The sequence below is a fragment of the Gordionus sp. m RMFG-2023 genome, chromosome 2, assembly GCF_954871325.1.
Source record: "Gordionus sp. m RMFG-2023 chromosome 2, tfGorSpeb1-WG-v2, whole genome shotgun sequence".
Lineage (NCBI taxonomy): Eukaryota > Metazoa > Nematomorpha > Gordioida > Chordodea > Parachordodidae > Gordionus > Gordionus sp. m RMFG-2023.
The window spans coordinates 49862938-49883140 of record NC_088776.1 but is presented as its reverse complement, the minus strand read 5'-3'; the positions used below and the strand labels follow the sequence as shown (position 1 = coordinate 49883140).

At 28.0% G+C, this 20203-nt stretch overlaps 1 protein-coding gene across 3 annotated transcripts in view; it reads right to left on the bottom strand.

The window, feature by feature from the left end:
• The window catches only part of LOC135925336 (uncharacterized), a 53850-nt gene that overhangs the window by 560 nt on the left and 33087 nt on the right, over nt 1–20203 (bottom strand). The window contains exons 8-28 of one of the 3 annotated variants that reach the window (XM_065460603.1): nt 18523–18593; nt 17893–18031; nt 17020–17185; nt 16334–16697; nt 15323–15562; nt 14612–14729; nt 14220–14368; nt 12929–13003; nt 11317–11567; nt 10476–10686; nt 9816–10003; nt 8683–8885; nt 8315–8533; nt 7817–7925; nt 7137–7337; nt 6344–6453; nt 5088–5271; nt 4558–4635; nt 3847–3978; nt 3103–3214; nt 295–433 (exon numbers count right to left, since the gene is read on the bottom strand). In XM_065460603.1, coding sequence (XP_065316675.1) covers nt 295–433; nt 3103–3214; nt 3847–3978; nt 4558–4635; nt 5088–5271; nt 6344–6453; nt 7137–7337; nt 7817–7925; nt 8315–8533; nt 8683–8885; nt 9816–10003; nt 10476–10686; nt 11317–11567; nt 12929–13003; nt 14220–14368; nt 14612–14729; nt 15323–15562; nt 16334–16697; nt 17020–17185; nt 17893–18031; nt 18523–18593 — 3459 coding nt within the window. Of the gene's footprint in view, nt 1–257; nt 434–3102; nt 3215–3846; nt 3979–4557; nt 4636–5087; nt 5272–6343; nt 6454–7136; nt 7338–7816; nt 7926–8314; nt 8534–8682; nt 8886–9815; nt 10004–10475; nt 10687–11316; nt 11568–12928; nt 13004–14219; nt 14369–14611; nt 14730–15322; nt 15563–16333; nt 16698–17019; nt 17186–17892; nt 18032–18522; nt 18594–20203 lie in introns of those variants that run through there. The other 2 variants (XM_065460604.1, XM_065460605.1) reach the window with 2 other exon arrangements.

The window sequence follows — 20203 nt, the reverse complement described above, 5'->3', positions numbered from 1 at the left end:
AGATGGAGGTTTTCATTATAAAAAATCTTACTTAATTTATTTTTATATCGAATTTTAACAATAAAAATATATCCTAAAAAGACAAAATGATTTTCGCCTAAATGCATGAATTAATACAATCTTTTTTTATTGTCATTGTCTTATAATATATTGCCAAAAAAACATTTTGGTTGATCGACTACCATGATGGATAATCTGCGATTTCAAGAAAGTTATCAAAAAATTAACAGTTATTTTCGCAAATTAACAATTATTTTCGCAGTTAAATATAAAATCATAATTTTGGATAAGTACGTAAAGAGCTTCTTCAAAGGGTTTTGCGGATAGCGCCATTGATTCATAATCAGTGAATTCGGGTCTTATAAGTGTGGGCCAAAAGCAAATAGCTAAATTTCGGCAACTCATGCAATTAAGATCACTAAATTGAGATATTCTGTTATTTTTATTTTTTTTAATCGTAAATTATATGAATTTTGAATCAAAATGCTAACAGCCGCAAAACTTTATATACGAGAACCAAGTTATAATTGTAATTTAGATAGCTATTTAATCATATAAGATAGATTATTTTTTATAAAACGTTTTTCAGACTAAAAAAATAGGTAAAGGCTAAGGCCTGGGTGCAATCAAGGGTTAGAAAAAATATATGTATAATCGTAGAGTATATGGAAATCTTTTAAATTTTAATCATTTATAGCACGTGAGATACTCCACAGCATAAGTTACTAGTGATGGATTTAGGCCTTACAAACAAATCCTCGAAAAACAAGCTAAGACAGAAACCACGCATAAAATGGGGGAAAATAAAATCAATTGTCAGATGCCTTCACAATAAATGTGAACATTGAAAGAATTGACTCTACGCCGACTAGTGAAAAAATGTGGACTGTCTCATCAAGATTAGTGGATGCTGCTAAACTTACCTTCGGTCTGATAAAAGAAAGAAACAAATCAAACAAAGAAAAATAGTGGTGGAATGAGGATGTACAGGCTGCCATGGAGGACAAGAAAACACTACAAAACATTGTATTATATATCCAAAACATAGAAGACAAACAAAAATACAAAAAGTCTAAGAAAATGGCTACAAAGGTGATAGCTAGGGCCAAATCACTGGAATATGACGACATCTACGAATAACTTCACATAAAAGAGGGGGTAAGATAAAATCTATAGATTAGTTAAACAACGTGAGAAAAATGCAAGGGCCATAAATAGAGCTCCAAATGTAATCAAAAATAAAGATAGAAAATTGATAATAAAGGGAAAAGAGATAATTAATAGATGGAAATATATTTTCAAGAGCTTCTCATCTTGAATCCCCATATTCATATACTATATCTTGATGAACATGCACCATGTCAAAACCTCATTCAACCAATAAAAAGGTACTAAATAATAAGTGGCCTTAAGCGGCCCTGACGATCTTCCAATAGAAAACTATAAAGCACTTGGAGATGAAGAAATAATCTCCTCATAATAATACTGAGAAATGAAAAGATTCCTCAAAAATGGAGATAGAGCTATTTAGTTCCCAACTTCAAAATTAAGTGTTGAAACACCCGTATTGAGCCAAAAAGAACCTGGCACCCAATTCGTTAAATGTACCGTGAAGCTGGTATTACGCAAACTTCAGTGCATAGTAGTCGCAAAGAGCTCAGCTGTACAAATAATATTTCCCGTCTTCTATGTACCAAACAACTTCTAAGTAAATACACTCAGAAGTTAATTCATGGATAAAAAGCTGTTAACAGTAACTTCACCTGTAAACCTGAGGATCTACGTTGCATTTTCAATGAGAAAAAACAATTTGCGGCTAATCCACTCTTTGTAATCGTTCAAACTTATCTAAATCCGTCATGGTTACAGTTATCTAATCAAGTCTTGGCTGCACAGAGCTCATCATATAAATTATGTAGAAATTTCAACTCTAAAATACTTTAGGCTACTCCTAAGTAATAGAGGTCAAAATTAATGGTGCATGCTAGTGACGTTTTACTAGGTGAGCACTTATTGCCTGCAACTTAAGAACTAAGGGCAGTGAAATATTTTATATTTCAGCAGGACCGTTCTCCTCTCTAGTACGATCTACTTTGAAAAGAAAATCCAGATTTTATTTCACCCATTTTTTGCCCCCCCCCCCCCCAATAGTTCTGATCTCAATCCGGTCGACTACAAGATATGGAGCGTCCTTCAGGAACGTGTTTATCAAACCCGCATTCGCAACGTTGACCATCTCAAACAGCGATTTGTGGAGAAATGAAATCGTTTTGATCAAGTGATTGTGCAATCAATAAAGAGATCGCCTTAGAGTATATATTCGAGCTAATGGTGGACATTTTGAATATCAGCTTTGATGTACAACATTTGACTCAAATTTGCTGATGTCTTCATGCTTTTGTCAAATTGTAGATTTTAATATTAAAAAAAGAACCTTTACATGTTGGAAAATTTGAATTATTGTTTGTCCAACTTTGAATGTGCATAACTTCACTGTTGATAGAATTAAATGAAATTTGCAAAAACATTGATAATTTATTGTTCTCTCAATCTATAAGATTTTATTGAATTATTTTTAGAATTGACAGATTTATTGCTAAAACAAAACGGGTATCAGTTCAATTGGAACACAGTTTAAATTAATTTTCAGGCGTATTAAATCAATTTTATAATATATATTAAGATTATATGATCAATTTATTAAAATAAAATTAAAAATTATATAACCAATCGATATTCTTACATGAATAAAATTTTAACGTAATATATATATATATAAATATTAATTTCCCCTTTAGCATTTATGTTGACATCTCAACACTTATACAGTTAGATATTGGGTTGGATTTATATTTTGTTTAATTTCATGAAAACTAAACAATTAGGAATATTAAATATCTTAAATATATAAATGTGGGACTATTTATTTATTAATATTGATAGAGTTTTTAATAAATTTTCCTAAATCTATATTAGTTTATTGGAAGCGTTGATGATTTTTTGGCTGAGCAGAATTGTTCCACTGAGATATCGTGTAATCATAAAATATAATTCAATAAATAATCATAAGTTATATTTTCAGCCATAATGTATAATGAAAACTTGTTGAGGTGTTTGATAAAATATTTGATGAGTGGTAGATTCATTTTTTCAACTTCTCCAGAATTTAAGATACGTTTCCAGGCGTTAATTTTATCGTTAGCATCATTCATATCTTAGAACAATCAAAATAGATTTTTATTACCAAATTTAAGATTATTTTTTAAAAATTATTTCCTTCTTTCCCTTCCCTTCCCTTTTCTTTAAAATTATATATTTATATATCTTTTATATAAATAATGTCATGTTTTAGATTAATTTTTATTTATTAAGAATAAATTAAGAGTTGCATTATTAAAAAGATTTATAAAAAAAGATAGCTTGGCCCTCAATAATTCTCTAAATATCCACATGCTTATATTTTCCATTAAAAATGACTATCTTTAAAATAATATATTATATAATACTATATTTTGAATCATAATTTTCTATTGATATCTTTCTTTTAAATTAAAAATATATTTTGATTATTTAATCTGAATGCGACTTTTCAATCTTTATTGACTATCATAAATAGAAATAGACCCTTTATTAAAAATCAAATAACTAAATAACTTCTGTCTCTTAAACACTTTTAACTCTCTAACATTATAAAGATCGATTATACTATAAATAACTTCCAACGTGAAAGATATCGGGCTCATAAAAATCAAATTTTTTTTGAATATCAAAAAAATTGATTATTGGTGCGTTCCTTAATGAAATCAAAGTTAAAAATAATGATATCAAAAATTATAAATATAAAACTTCCGATCTCGAGCATTTCATTGGTCAAACAAGCGGGTAGAAGCGGGTCGGAAAGTTCTGCTAGAAATGATTTCACGGCAGTGCCAACTGCGTTTACGGGCATATCCAGGTTAGATAATTGAAGATCTGAATCTTAAAACAAATAAGAAGAAAAATAAGAGTTTTGTTCTCCAACCCTGCACGAAACACATGATAATTAAAATTTAAATAAATTACCAACAATTTGATTATTTGTCAATAATTTAGTTTATTTTTCTCTTTTTAATTTTAATCGGACAAATTTGAGGGGGGGGGGCTCCTAGCGAAAATCATGTGAGCGTATTTTTCTCTTTCTTTTCTCTAGGGCCGAGTAGTAATTTAAACATTTCTCTCAACTTTATTTAAAAACAAATTATACAACTGATAGATTCGCGCAAGAATATATTCCAGATGTGATCAATTTGCGCGGTCAATCAAAATCCGATTTTTTAAGATTTTATTCGCCCAAAATTTTGAGTAAAAAATCTTTAAGGATCATAAAAATGTATAATGAATTAATTTAATACTGGGATTTTAACATGGGAAATTTTTTTATGCATAAAATTTACAATATATTTATCATCAAAATGGGTTTGGAAAATATTCTCGAAAATCAATCATCTAAGGTTCAAAACGAACGGACGATAAAGCTAAATAAGAAAATAAACTACCGATTATAATCTAAGGATTTACTTTGATTATGCTTTTTCAACAGTTGTTCGACTTGATTTTTACTCCCAGGGACCCGGTAAATGCCTTCACAATTGTAACCTTTTCCAATACATAATTGAGAAATAAGCAATATTTATTACAATTATACCATAATTTTAAAGGTCATAATAATTTTTTTTATTAGGCTTGGGTCCAAAATTTTAAAACTTTAGAAACTTTGATGAAAAAAAATAAGCTATTTTAAATAAAAAAACATATCCAAAACATAATTCTAGAAATTTCAAAAATTTAACATACGATTGATATAAAATGTTAATATTTATAAAAGTTTTAAAACTTTTTGAACTTTTTTAAAAAAAATTTTGGACAAAGCCTAAATAAATGTAATACAAAAATCAGCAAAAATAACGTTAAAAACTTTGATATATGTTTGGTTTTATAATCGATATTCAAAAAAACTATTTAACTTGGGTTGAATCATCATAAAATATTATATTCATCACAATATTATTTAAAAAATAATTTTTACAAATGTCGATTTTAAATTCTACCTTCTCGTTCTACGAAATCTAAACACTCTATGAGAAAATTAGGAATCAACGGAATGCGTAGGTCTTTTGATTTGCAGGAAGTGGTATCGTTATCACAAGCTTCTTGGCACTTTTTATGAGAAATGGCTTTGGAAATTTTGAAAGGTTGTTTGTTGTTGTTATGAAACTTGAATTTCGGGCGTTCCTAAGTGGGGTGGAGGGAGGGTAAAACAAATAATATAATATTTGTTGAAAAATATAAATTAAAAACGTTAAGTTTAGTAGGGAAAGGTATTCTAATATAGACATGTTAAACTTAAGCAAATAACATATATATTAAAAAAAAATTAGAAATAATAGCATATCATATCAATTTTAGTTTCGCCCCAAAATTGTTTCTATCCATGAAAATTTTTTTTTGCCTTTTAAATTAAATATAGATAATAGCTGAACAGTGACGAAGCGTCCACTCCACAGAAATAAGGGAAATATTTTAATGGTTCTAAAAAAAATTCTCAAATGAAATTAATATTATTAAATATACTATTTTTACAATGTAAATAGTGCGCCGGCAAAACGCAAACAATGCATTTCAAACAATATCGTGCAAATCGATCACAATTTATAAACATTAATAAAAACGCAAACGCTCAATTAGGTCATACTATATTTACAATGTTAAAAAAAAGTTTTTTTTTACTTATAAATTTTTTTTTAAAATAAGCATTAAAAATAATTACAAATTTATCAGCCCGCCCATTGTTTTAAAAAATATTTTTAAACCGCCCGGTGAACCAGCCCATTGTTTAAATTTTCAGCCTGCCCGAGGCTGATCTCTAGGTTGGCTGATGGGAAATCAATGGCATCCATAGTAGTAAACATTACGCTTCGGCGTAATCTTTGAATGGTTTAGGGAAAGGGGGGGGGTAGAGTTTTTCGACTCAATTTTGTTTCAATTTTCTTTAAGATATAATCGATGTTGTTAAATCATATTTTGTAATTGATAACTTTTGCTAATTTTTCTCCCTCCCAGATTATTTTTTAAGGGGTGGAGGGGAACTGTTTTTGGATCAAATATTGTTTTGCCATGGAAAAAGCGAAATCCACAAATTTTAATCAAAATGGATAATTCGATTTAACTATATGTCTATAACTTAATCGCTATGATAAATCTTAATTGTGAGATAAGAAAAAAATACAGTTTAGTAAGAGATGTCGAAAAATATTAACCGTCACAATGAATAAATTAAAAAGTAAACAAAAAATGGTTAAATCACCTGATTTTCAGGGGAAGGTATGTTAGTAGGCGAATTTTTCGACTTATTATTAAGCGTGGGCTTTGAGCGGTCCAACTTTTCTTCAAATCGATTGCAAAAATTTAATTTACCTAAAAAGATTTTTTTTTTAATTTATAAATAAATTTATCTGACTCTATTATCTAAAATTAGGCTAAGAAACTATAATTGGCGTCTTCTCACTTTTTTAAAAAAATGGCTAAATTTTATTAAATCTCTTCACAATTGGCCAAATTGTTAAAATAAGTTTCTTTCTACGATAGAAAATACTTTACTAAATTAACAAGTTTGGCATTTGCATATTCGACCTGGTTCTTTTTATATAATTTTACTCGGTCGAGACTCACGAAAACGCATGTTTTCCTTATGTTAACCAATACCGGCCCGAAGAAGCCTGGTCCAAAATTTAAAAAATTTTTTGTCATAACCCGAACTAAAATTGTTTTTTTAAATTAGGCTCACCTAAAACCAAAGTAAATTCCCACCCAGGGGGAGGTCGGGCTGAGTCTTGCAGATCACTGGCTGTCATAGTTTCAAAAATAATCCAGGCGTTGACACGGGATATAAACTCAACCCCTTGTCTTTAAAAGTAGATTACAATTTACGAATTGATCACATAGATTTAAGTAAATTATTTAAAAAACATTTTGAACAAAGAGAAAATATATCTTTACAAATAAATCCATTTAGAATATCCGAATTTAGCAAAAAAAAAATGAAAATGTTATTGTTCTGGTAATTATGATGTTATATTTGTATTTGCGTATTGTCTAACTTTTCTCAAGTATTTCGATTCTGGAGGCAAACAATTTATTCTCCAGAATGGAAGAAGCCATGTGAAGATCGTTGAATATCCTTTCGTTAGATTTCGGGAATTTCGGTTGGGATATGTTGATCAAGTCAGGCAGACAGGGAGAGCATACTACTATGTCTTCGGGGGTTAGGCGAGTTTGATTGTTATTATTGAAGGGTTTGCCTTTTCGCGTTAATATAAAGGATTTGGAAAATAAGGATTGTTTTTAATTATAGAAAATTAAACTTTTTTCCTTAAAAAAATATTATACTCTTCAATTATGTAAAATAGGATATTTTATTTTTCCTAACAATAAAAAGTAGTGTTGTTAAAAGGCTCGATTTGAGCTGATTTAAAAAAAATTAATATTTTATCTAGAAAAATAAAGCTCAGGTCTGAATATTTTGCTCATGGATGGCATAAAGGTTCGGAATATCTATTAAGGAGATCTCGAGACTTAAGGAAATATTTATCTGGCTAAATATTGAGTTAACCGTTTTTAGAAATCGCGTTTTTAGAAATCGGATCATAATGAGCCGTTTAACAACACTAATTGACTAGCTGCTTATCATATAGACATTTATAGAGTCATTATAAAAAAAAATTATCTATTCCAAATTTCTATGTAACCGAAATCCAGGTTAATTAGCATAAAAATATACCTATTTTTAAGGAGGTGGGTATGTTGGACTTGGCTTGCTTTTTTAATTTAAGTTCGGCTCTAGGTTTGTGGCTATTTTTTGGTAAATTGTTTTCCTTAGAAAATCCGACCTTTAAGACAAAATAAATAAAAGTTTAAGACTATACTCCTACCTCGTTGTTATATCTCAAAAAAAGATTATCAAAATTGTAATACGATATCATTTGAATATTATATATCGTATTTATAAGATATTATTTATAAAATATTATTTGAATATTATATGTTGTAATATTATATAAACTTAAAAGATCAAAAGAAAAATATAATTATATTATAGTTACAAAATTTTTATAAAATTAATATTAAAGATTACCATTAACCATATATATTTTTATCCTGTCTTCTGAATATGTCTGTATTTGAGAATTAAGAAATAAAAAAATGAAAACGAGAATACGGCCTAAACAATAGCTCAAAATTATTTAAAATGTAAAAAAAAGAAGATTAATATATAAACCCTTTTAGGGCTAACTCCGCCTTTTATAGTCGAACACGACATAAATTCGTTATCGTAACAAAAATCTTGATTCGGTAATAAAGCTGATTCATTATTTGAGTACGATGGTATAGAAGGTTGTGGGAACTCTGATCTGAGTGAATTTGGATGTTTAAAGGTCAAAATTAAATTGTTTTCGAAAGATTTGGCTTGCTGACTAACTCTGGAATCTTTTTTAACCTAAAATGTGGGAAAGTTATTTTGATATGAAATATGATTATTATCGGTTTCGTATGGGTTTTCTTTAAAAAAATTATGAATCGATTGTCTTTTATGAGATATAAATGATAATTACTCAAATTATGAGGTTAAATTAATTATAAAGTTACTTCAATCACTCTCTGTTCTTGTGTAGCGCTATTATTGGCGGAATTTTTGGGCAGTTCGCCACCAGGATAAATATTTTCGTGATTACGCTTCCCGTAAACATCGGCGCATTGGACCAAAGAGAGCTCTTTCATCCTTTCGGCGATCAAATTATTGGTTATTGCTGAGCCCGTTTTAGAATTAGCTTGTTCGCAAGTATGAAGGTCTGGAAATAAAATTTATCATTTAGGGCAATTATCCTCTTTAGTTTTTATATTTAATTTAAAATAAATCCTCTAACTCCTTCAGATAGTTTAAATGAAATGTAGCTCAAGGTTAGACCTGAACTAAGGCCCAGTAGTTGATCCCAAGGGAATCGCCTCCTCCCTCCACCCATCGAAATCATACTTAAAACTTAGACCATTTTAACCATTTTAATTTAAACAAGAAATTTTAATTATTATTAATGTTATCAATTATATTTTCCATTCTAGATATTATGTCTACTGACTGTAGAAACATTTCACTATAGCTAGACCTGTGCGTCGCGCCCTCAGCAACCGTTTTACCAGATAACTTTAATAAAATTGTATTTATACATGATAACTACAATGATTTATTTTCAGATATAAACTTACTCGGATCTTAATGGGAGCCTCCTTTTGCTCCCCCCTCCCCGCATATGCTGTTTTAATATAGTTTTTATATTTGTCTTGTTTTAAATTGTTTACATAATTTTGTTTTACATGTTATTTAATTGTTATATATATACTGCTATTTTCTAAAATTTAATAAATTAAATATCGTAAATATAAAAAAATGCTATTTATATTCGTGTAAAATGCATTTATATATCCATTATAGTATTCCCCTTTTATAAATAATGTACAATTTTTAAATTATTTATCTTTTGTTAAATATATTTTATAAACATTATAAATGTTTATGCAAATTTATATTCATATTTTGGTTATGTATTTACATTTTAATTTTTATGCTTAATTTTGTTGACAATAATGTACAAACAAATTTAGACTGTTTATCATGTATGTTGTATTATCGGTGCACCGGTGCGTCGTCGGTATAAATATGCAAACGCGCTGCTGCCGCCGAATAATATCGGCGCACATTTTAATTATAGATAATAATCTTTTACCTTTGAAATCGTGATATTTTTTGCTTATTTTAACGCGGTTCTTGACATGACTCGGCTTTATGCCAGACCATGAATCTTCTTGCGAATTTTGCTCGGGGTTTAAATTCCGGTAAAAATTTGTACCATTTTTCCGGTTTTTCACATTTTTATTATAGTGAGATTCGGCAGGATCTTTATCTAAATTATTTCTTTATTTAAAAAAAAAAAATATATTTAATTAGAAATACTAATTATATGATAAATGAATTAAATTCTAGCTAAATTAAGGAATAAAATAAATACATTTCTTTCCTTTCATTATAGTTCTTTCTAACCCGACTTCAATCATACAGAATTTAATCCAAAAATAACCCCTATTTGGTTAACATATTTGAGAAGAGAAATATATTTTGTTAAATTTAAAAAAAACATATTTATTAATTATATGTGTTTTAATGTATAGGGGTGGAATAGATCTCTTAGAATAATACAAAAGTGAAAATTAGACGCCAATTATAATGAAGTCATTTTTAATTAACAAAATATACTCCACCCTTCTACCAATTTTTTTTTAAAAAATGATAAAATTTATTTGTATTATAGCGCTAAAAGCAATAATGTCATTTATTGGCAAATAAAGAAATTTTTTTAATTTCCTTTTTAAAAAAAAAATTTTTTTACTCAAATTTATCGATTCCACAATGGTTTTGTAATACACATTTAAACCTTTTCACGCCGCAATCCTCATCTAGAAAAAGATCTTTATTGTTGCATTTTACGAGTGAAGAACCATTATTCTGGATAAACGCATCCTCCTTACTTCCGTGCTCAATTTTTAGACTAACTCTTTCGCACTTTTCCCTGTATATGCGTCGAAAAAAGGGTGACAAATCTAATTTTTCATTAAGGAAAATCAAATATTATTATTGCAAAAATGGAAAAATATAATTAGAATTTCAAAACTAATCTAATCATAATTTTTTTTTTTAAAAAAATAGCAAATTATATGCAATGTTTAGATTTTCAAAAATTTGCAAAATACAAATGTATTTCCCAGAGTTTGAAATTTTTGTTTAAAGAAGAGATTTTTTTGGATCGAATTTTACCAAAAAATGTTAAAATCATTATTAAAAAATCACTTTGTAGTCTCCATGCACCAAAAAAAAACTTTTAGAAAAAATAAATTTTTTTTAAAAAAAACAAAAATCTTGCACAAAAATATTTTGAAGGTTTTCTCAAACTCTGGTTTTTTTATATTTCTTTGTTTCTTCCTTCCTTCCTTCCTTCCTTCCTTTTCTATTATTAAAGCATATCATATTTACCCCTTTATTTACGATAATATTATGGAAAATTATTTTACAATAATATATTTATTTTTTTTCCACAAGTCAATAATTTCTTTATTTTAAATAAATATAACTAATATAATGAATTATAATTCCTTCAGTTTTTTAATCATTTTTTCGAATTTTGAAAAAGATTATTTCGAGATTCAGAAAAGAAAGAAAAAAAATTATTAAACCGATCGATATTTTCGACGAATCAGAAATAAAATCCCTCCCCTTGCCCAACGTTATTTCATTGAATTCGCAATCGATTTGTATGGCTAAGGTTTTGCCATTTTCCAAGAAATTGGCAGTTTCCGTTGCCCTTGATTCATCGTTCATTTCAGAATGGTATTTATCATTGCTGGAAACCTCTTTCGATCCCTTTACCGCTAAAATAAGGGTAGGAAGGGTGGAGGTATTTAAGAAAGAACGATTGAGGAACGAGCTGTATTAAATATTTAAGATAAATAAAGATATTGCACGATTTAAAAAATTTAAATTCAAAATAATATAGGACTACAAAAGATGAATTTGCGCTTCAGCGACATTCTTTTTTAAATTCTGTTTTATGTATACCCTATGCTATTTATTTTAAAGCAAAATATAAGGAGAAAAGTATGATTATAATTTTCGTATAATCAAACTTTTATTTAATGATAAATAATATATATTATTATATAATAATATATATATATGTTAGAGTCAAATGTGTTATTTTTTCAACTAAAAATCATTTTTACAACCATTTTTGTTTTAAATTTAAAAATCTGATTTCACTGGAAAAGTATTCGAGCTTGTGAGTAAAAGAAAATATTGCCGATAACTTTTGAGTCATTTATAAATTTATATAAAATATCTATGGAAAAACTAATATAAATCATATAAAGTTCAAAAGTTCCTAAAATCACAGAGTAGGTTTTTTTGAACATGTTGGAATACATTTCCATTAAAATTAGATTTTTATTTAAAAAACGCGCTCAAAAAATTAAATAATGGAGTCACTCAATTTTAAAATATTTGATGATAAATGATTCTTAAATTTCAAAATTTGACTTGACCAGATATGTATCCCAGCATGTGCAGAGTGTACCACAATCATAATTTCAGACTTTGCCGTGAAGATAGTGTTGTTAAACGGCTAACCCTTATATTTTAGCCAAAAAATATTACGCAAACCTGGAGTTTTTGCTAATAGATGACAGAAATGTTTGGATATCTCTGTTGAAAAAATCTCGAGGCTTGCGAAATATTTTTGGGTCAGTCGTTTTTTTAAAATCGAGCCGTTTAACAATAATACCGTGAACGTTTGAACTACTCTTAATTTTGCATCAATTTTTATCTAGATTTTTTTTTATATAAAAATTTTAAAAAGCCTTCTGCATATGTTGAAATTCATTTATGGTCAAATCAAAATTTTGCTTACCGACAGATACCAAATCCCAATGGATTCCATATCCCAATATGGCTTATAGATTCACAAATATGTATTTTTCATTTTAACCATCAATAAAAATGATGAAAATCTTTTATTCCAACTTGTATAATACAATATTTCCTTTGCAAATTTAATAGCTTATTCTATTACCGATTATTTTCAAAATAAAATGAGAAAATTTTTGAGGCCTTGTCTACTTCTTTAACGCAGCGTTTTAAAAGGCTTAAAATGTTAAAAGTTAAATTCCTACCTTTTATATTGAAGGAGCAAACGTAGCGTTAAAGAAGAGGACCAGGCCTAAAATAACATTAAGGAGGGAGAATGGGGTAATAATCCAGGAAGAGGGAGGAGATAAAAATAAAATATCAAACCTCATGACAGAAAAGGAAGCTTTACGCTTAACGTCATACACTAATACGTATCCGTCATATGCTATGCAGGGATCGCTGTTAAGTAGAATAATTATTTCAAATTTTTTTTTGTAAATAAAATCATTTTTCCTAATATTTAATTATTAACTATATTTCCGATTTTATATTGAATCAAACCATATAAATTGATAAAAACTAAACATTTCATTTAAAACTTTAGAAAAAAAAGCCCAGTACCTAATTATAAAAAAAAAGAAGTCAATATTTCATTTGGTGCACTAGGCGAAATATGAGGCATTATGATTTGATTATATGATCAGTGAGTCGTAAACATTTTTTTTAAATATTTGTTTACCTAATAATAAACCTTTTAAATCGTATATTTCATATTTGAGGGTTAAAAATTAAGAGAATATATTTTAAAAAAATCAGCATTGCTTCGATCACCCTGCGCTTTATTTCTAATCACAACTTCGAATAAAATAAAACATTAATAATATAAAATAGGTTGAAAATAATTTTCATTTTATTTTTTTTAAAAATTACATGAGTAAAATTTTTTAAAAAATAAGGGTTTTGGATAAATGTATAAATAAATAAAGAACTTGAACTGGGCCAAACAAAACCCTGCTTCAAAAATATAATTATAGATTTTTAAATTATTGAAAAAAGATAAAGGATAATAAATCCTTCTTCTCTTTATGTTTTAAAGACAATAATATGCAAATTCATGCATATTGTCTCTTTAAAAAATTCAAAAAAACGGCGGGAAATTTTTATTAAATTAACATTTATCATTTAAAATGAATTATTGCCTATAGTAACTAAGAAATATTTTTATTTTAGTTTTTAGTCGTTACTTATTAATTATAAATTAATGTTTAAATAGTCGTAATAATGATAAATTTTATAATATCCAATTTAATATTCATCCAATTACTTTTTACATAAAATATTACATATTTAATTGCTCTGAGGACTCTGATTATCAAGTATTAATATTATAATCTAATATAAAGCTCGCTAGGTGGCAGAATACAACGAAAATATTTGATTTGATATAAAATAGTTATTTTTAATAAACAAAAAATTTTGTCAAGCATTTAAAAAGTTTATATTTACAGCATCCTTTTTTAAAAAAATATTTTATATAAATTTTTACTAATTAACCATATTTTTAAAATTTTTATGTTTATTGTCATAATAAAGGCCAATCTTGAAGCAAATATGACTGACAGACTATACTTCATGTTTTTTTAAATTGATATAAAAGATTAATTATTTATTTTACTTGTGAACGTTGGAATGAATGTGCCAGGCCAGATGATAAGATTTTATATGTAAGGTTATCACAAAGATTTGCGAAATATTTCCCACATCGGTCTCTTCGAAATGAAGGAATGGAAAAGAAGAGTACACGTAGGAATCAGAGTTGGGAATCTAATATAGTTTAAATCACACATTCAAAAATTTATTTTAATCAAATAAGATCTAAACTGTATACAAAATGTCGTAGACCTCTTAAATATTTATGTCTCGATCGGGAATACATTTTTGAGTCTAACTCCCGATTAATCTAAAATTAAATTACAAGAATATCGCCTTATCTTATGAGAAGTTTCTTCGTAACGTAATCATAATTATTATTTTTATAATACAAAATAGAAAGAAAAAAGCATATACTTTTTCTTCTAGGTTCAAAGGTAGTTGCGAGCTGAAAAGGCTAGAATAATTGGACAATAGTTTGAATAGGAGGTATTGGATGTCGAAATTATCGCCGCATTGACAACACATCAATACGCTTTAATAAATTAGTATAAAATTAGAATCTTGTAAAATAAACCATAAGGTCGGTTTTTAAAGTTTAGGAAATTTAAGTCAACGTTGATGAAGGTGGTATAGAATGATGCGAAGAATGGGGTCCAGCCAGTAACGATGCTCATGATTAGAAAGCGAAAGGGGGAAGCTAAAGGGGCAACTAGGAACATGAATTTTAAAAAGTTGGAGAAAAAGGAGTATATTTGATATAATATTAGTCAAGTAAAATATCATTTGAGCAATTTAGTATCGTGAAATGATTGAGGTTGCATTGAACACTACTCTTATATAAATAGTAAAATATATTTCCATGAATTTTTAAATAGAGAGATGGCAGAGAATATCATGGGCGTCTTTTCACCATTTTTTTGGTGTCCAATTGAGTGATTTGATGAATAAAATTACCATTATCAAATTATCATATTTACTAAGAAGTCTGTTAACACCCGATGTAATATGCCCGAGTAAGTAAAACTATTCGCCCACCCACCAACCTATAAAAAATATATTTTTGAAACAAATTTTGTAATACCGAATAAAATAAATATGATTTTTTTTGTCATTTTAATAATTAACTTGATGTGACGCTGTTTCATATCTGTGTAGTGTTGAAAATTTAACTCCTGATACAGAGGTTGCACGTGAAGAATATTCTCATGTTCCTTTTCGGTATTTTTGTTATTCGTCTGATTGACAATATCGGATACAAGGCAGCGTTTCAAACGAGCGATAGATATTAAGTTTGTTATAATATTATTTATGTTAGATGACGCGTTTTGGCTATCAAGATCAAGCGGCGTGTACATGCATCTATAACTTAAAATCATATAATGAAATCGTTAATAAAATAATTGGGGTAGTATTTTTATATGAGAGAAGTTACAAAACCATTTAAAACTTATATAAGTATGTCGCAGTCAAAATAATGTTCAACTTGAATGGTACATCAAATTAACGTGTACTTTAAAGTGATGCTGAAGGATACTAAGGCCGTGTCCTGGTTCGCCCTATTATCAAACAGTAGTCTCTTTAACCATCTATAGCTTATCTCTTAAGTGAAGGAGGTTACATAGAATATATGTAGGTAACGTATCCTTTGTGACTCTTTCTAAACCAAAATATTTATTTAATGTACACGCCTAAAATAAACCAAAATTGGGTGTTATAATGCAAAATCTATCCCATAAGTTTCAAAAATAAGACAAACTTGAACACGGCATAAGAACTACTTAATATCTTTTCTTGATATTATGTATTATAAAGGTTGTGTTTGCCCGAAACGCCACTATACCAAGGATAGGTGGGTCAGACTTAATTAGAGAAGGTCAAAGATTTTATTTTCTCAGTTTGGACCGAACCATTAAGGTTAGGTTTTTAGAATCGGTTTTTGGTTAGGTTCCATCCGATAAAAAAATAAATATTTTTATTAGATATCATCTTTTTATAATTATCAAATTAAATATATTAAAAAAATGACTGAAGTAAAACGGCTACTATAACTATATGGTCAATATGAAAAGTGATCATATCTTTAGAGGTTTATAACTAATATAAGTCTCGCAAAAAGTTTATATTAAATGAATATACTTTGAGGCCAAATTAAGCAAGCATTCCTCGTCTAATAGGCCAACCGTTTCAAAATTTCTTTTATCCAAAATGGACACATTTTCGTATCCAGGATAGCGGGTATCGGAATTATCATTAAATTTGATATTCTTTTGGAATAAGTTGGAGTTAAAATGACACCAATTGAGCGCGACAATCATTAAGGGCATCACGAATTTTAAAAGAGCCTTGATTACTCTGGAACTCTCGTCGTGAATTTCGGGATTTTGTGTACCGCGAAAACAATTTTGGCCGGACATTTGTTTGATGCGGAAAGAGTTGTCAGGTCGATTAATTAACTTTTCGTCTCGGGCCATTGTGGTAAGGTCGCATAATGATATGCAGCCTAGCGAAAGGAGGGTGGTAATGTTTATGTTTGGGAGAAAAAAATATTTGGTTTTCGTATTAAAAAACTATATAAAAAGATTTCAAGGGGCCGGATCTTATGATAAATAAGTTGGAGTATGGATATAATAGCAAAATGTCTTTATAATCCTATTTTTATTATAATTAATCTGATTTAAATCGCATGGAACTAACACCAAATCTATGAAGCATCTCACAAAAATTTTAATAATAAAATAGTAATGCGAATAAAAAAATAGTAATGCGAATAAAAAAATAGTAATGCAAGTAAAAAAAATGCTTTTTTCTGAATTTTGAATAACCTACAACATGGTCAGAACTTAAAGCCATATCTTGAAACGATACAAAAAAAGATTTCATTGTTTCCATATAAGGAATTTCTTCTTTGTCATTTATAAAAAGGTATTGCAACGTTAAACTAATGTTTTGGTGGGCATCCATGGCGAACAAATCTTTGGGGCAAAGACTCTGATTTTTTTTTAAATGAATGAATTATGTAATATATTGTCATTTTGAAAAATAACGGATATATATAAATATTAAAAGAAAATTGTTAAATTTTAAGCTTCTAAGAGTCATAAAATCATATGTTTTTAATTCAAGTTCCGAACCAGAAGGGTGACCCTAAGAAATCAAAACCAGAATCCTACTCTTAAAAATTTATAGGAACCGAAATAATAATTAAAGAAAATAACCAATAAATGATATTTTAAGATTATTACAACGACAATTCAAAAAAATTTTTAAATATGATAAATAATGATTTTTTTTCATTTGCAATTTTCCTTTTTGATCGCATTTCCTATTTTGATTGACACCTTCCCTTTTTTGATCGGAACTTTTCATTTTTTGATTGACACTTTTTTGATCGAGACTTTTCCTTTTTTTGTATAGAAAACCCTGTATATTTTAACTCCAACCTTCGTCGAGATTGAGTGATGCTTATTATCCAATGATTCGCTGTAATATTGACTATATTGAAATAACAAACCTTTTTAGTGTTAAAGAAATTCCACTTTTAAATTGACTTGTATTATAATAAACTCAAAGAATAAATTATAACTTTTTTTGAACTTAAAAAAAAGCTTGAAAATATTCTGCAAAAAAAAAGTAATTAAAAAATGACATTTGACTTGAATTTAGTGTACATTATATTTTTTTAAAATTCATGTCACTTTGATGTGATCCCCCAAAATATGGACATACTCCTCGATGCCAATGATAAGGAGCGTCATACTTTTGACTTGTTTGAGTTGTGGGATAAGAGACTCACGGTTTGTCACAATGGTATTTGCTTTAACTAATTCACAGTGCCTAACAAACAAATAAAATTGTGTTAAGTTAATTTAATGACGAGTGGCATGGATGGGGACAGGGATTCAAACCATAACAAATATCAGTTCGGTTAAGGTTCCGGTTTAGATAAAAATAACAATTCATGCTCAGGTCAGGTGCAGGTAAAATAATATCGGTACGGTTTTAAAACCCGGTTCAGACCTTTTCGCATACAAGCGTATTCGAATTATGTTTAAAAAAGAATAATTTTTAAATTTTATCACTTAAACAAATAATATATAGTCGTGTAAAATTAAAATATTTTAGAGATTCTTTTCTGTCAGTTTAAAAATTTGGTGTTGAACTCTAGCTTAAAGATTTATAAAAATTTTGCGTAGAATTCTGGTTTAAAGTTTTATAAAAATTTCGGCCGTGTCTGGGTCTAAAAAAAAATTTGCAGGTTCTAACCTGGCTTATTAAAAATTTTGTAATAATAAATAAATATCATATGTTAGATAAAAAAATAGAACCTTATCAAATTTCCAAAAATGGAAGCATCTAAGACTCGATCGAAAGGGTAAGAATCTATGCAACGGTTTTCCTAATATATATATTTTTTGAAAGTTATGTATTTTAATTGAATAATAAATTTTATAGGAGATGGGGGATGGTATAATCTTAACATTTTATTCCAAAAATCCAAGGGTAATTTAATTTATTACCCCTATAAATATTGTGGTCAATCGTGTATAATATGGCCATGCTATGAGCATTGGATTGGGACCAATATTCACCGTTTTCTGAAAAATTGGATGGAGCCCATAAAAACCCTGATCTGATATATGATGGTATATATATATTATAACTATATAATATTTTTTATTTTATACAAAATTTACTAATAATTTATATTAACCAAAATCCAATTTATTTATAATGTGTTAAAAAAAAGGTAAGATTATTTAATAGAAAGAGTAGGTAATAAATGTGATATTAATCTTGTTTTGTTATATTATTTGCTTTGCAACATAAATTAAATAAAGGCTTATTTCTCATATTTTGAGACAAAGTGTAGCAATACCCGGATTTAGAATCGAACTCACTAAATACACTAACTGAATATTTTAGCAGCTTAGATTTAAAAATATTTAACGAGTCACATTCAGCCATAAACATTGCTCCATATTTTATATGAGATGATTCACATTTGAGAAAAATAATATTCAGTTTATCGTGATAAAGCATCAAATATCTCTTTGGATATGAGAAACAAAAAATTTTAATATCTTTGAATCCTGTAGAAATGTCCTAGACAAAACAAAATTTCCCTGGTAAAAATACCAAGGGACAAAAAGACACTGAAGAAAAATACCCCTTGGTATCTTTTTGTCCGGGATTTTGAGGAAACTTCTCTCCGAGATTCGTGTTTAGTATTTTGTCCATAGTTTACAGTTAGTTAATTTTTTGCATAGAAAATATTGATTTTTTTATGACATTGGTTCAAATAGATGATAAATAAAAAATAAATACCGATCTCTGTATGAATAATCAGAAAATATCGATTCAAATAGGTGGAAAATTTGTGAATCGGCACAGCCTAACTTGGGATAATTCAATGACATTAATACTGACCATGACTAGCGATTTATTCATTACTGTGCATTAAAAAGTGTACCTATATTGAAGTCAGTCATTGAAAGGCATTTAGACAAAATTGAAGGAAATGTCTTTCAATGGCGTCTACAGCTGACTTCAATGTACGCACCCTTTTAATAAATAAATCGTTAAAATAATATATGAAAGAATCAGTTACCTTTTAAAATGGAAGGAAACAGGAATATATTAAACAGGTATTTTAGCTTTAGATTAGACAATATATTATTTTTGAGAATTATTAATTAAAAAATAATAATTGCAAGAATTACTTATGAAAATAATTGCAAGAAAAAGATGCAATTATATAATTTCGAATTCTAGTTTAAGGTTTTTATATTTTATTGTATTTTATTATATCTTATATTATATTACATTTATAAACTAAATAACTAGGAATGAAATTTTCGGTGCCCTCCATCTTTTTTTATTTGAGTATCAAGGTTACTTGAGTTCGTTAAAGAACAGGTCGTAGACCAATGTACAAAATAATGAATTAAATTAATGGCCAGTCTGTGTTAGTGATTAATGATATTAGGATTATTGCATCTTAATACT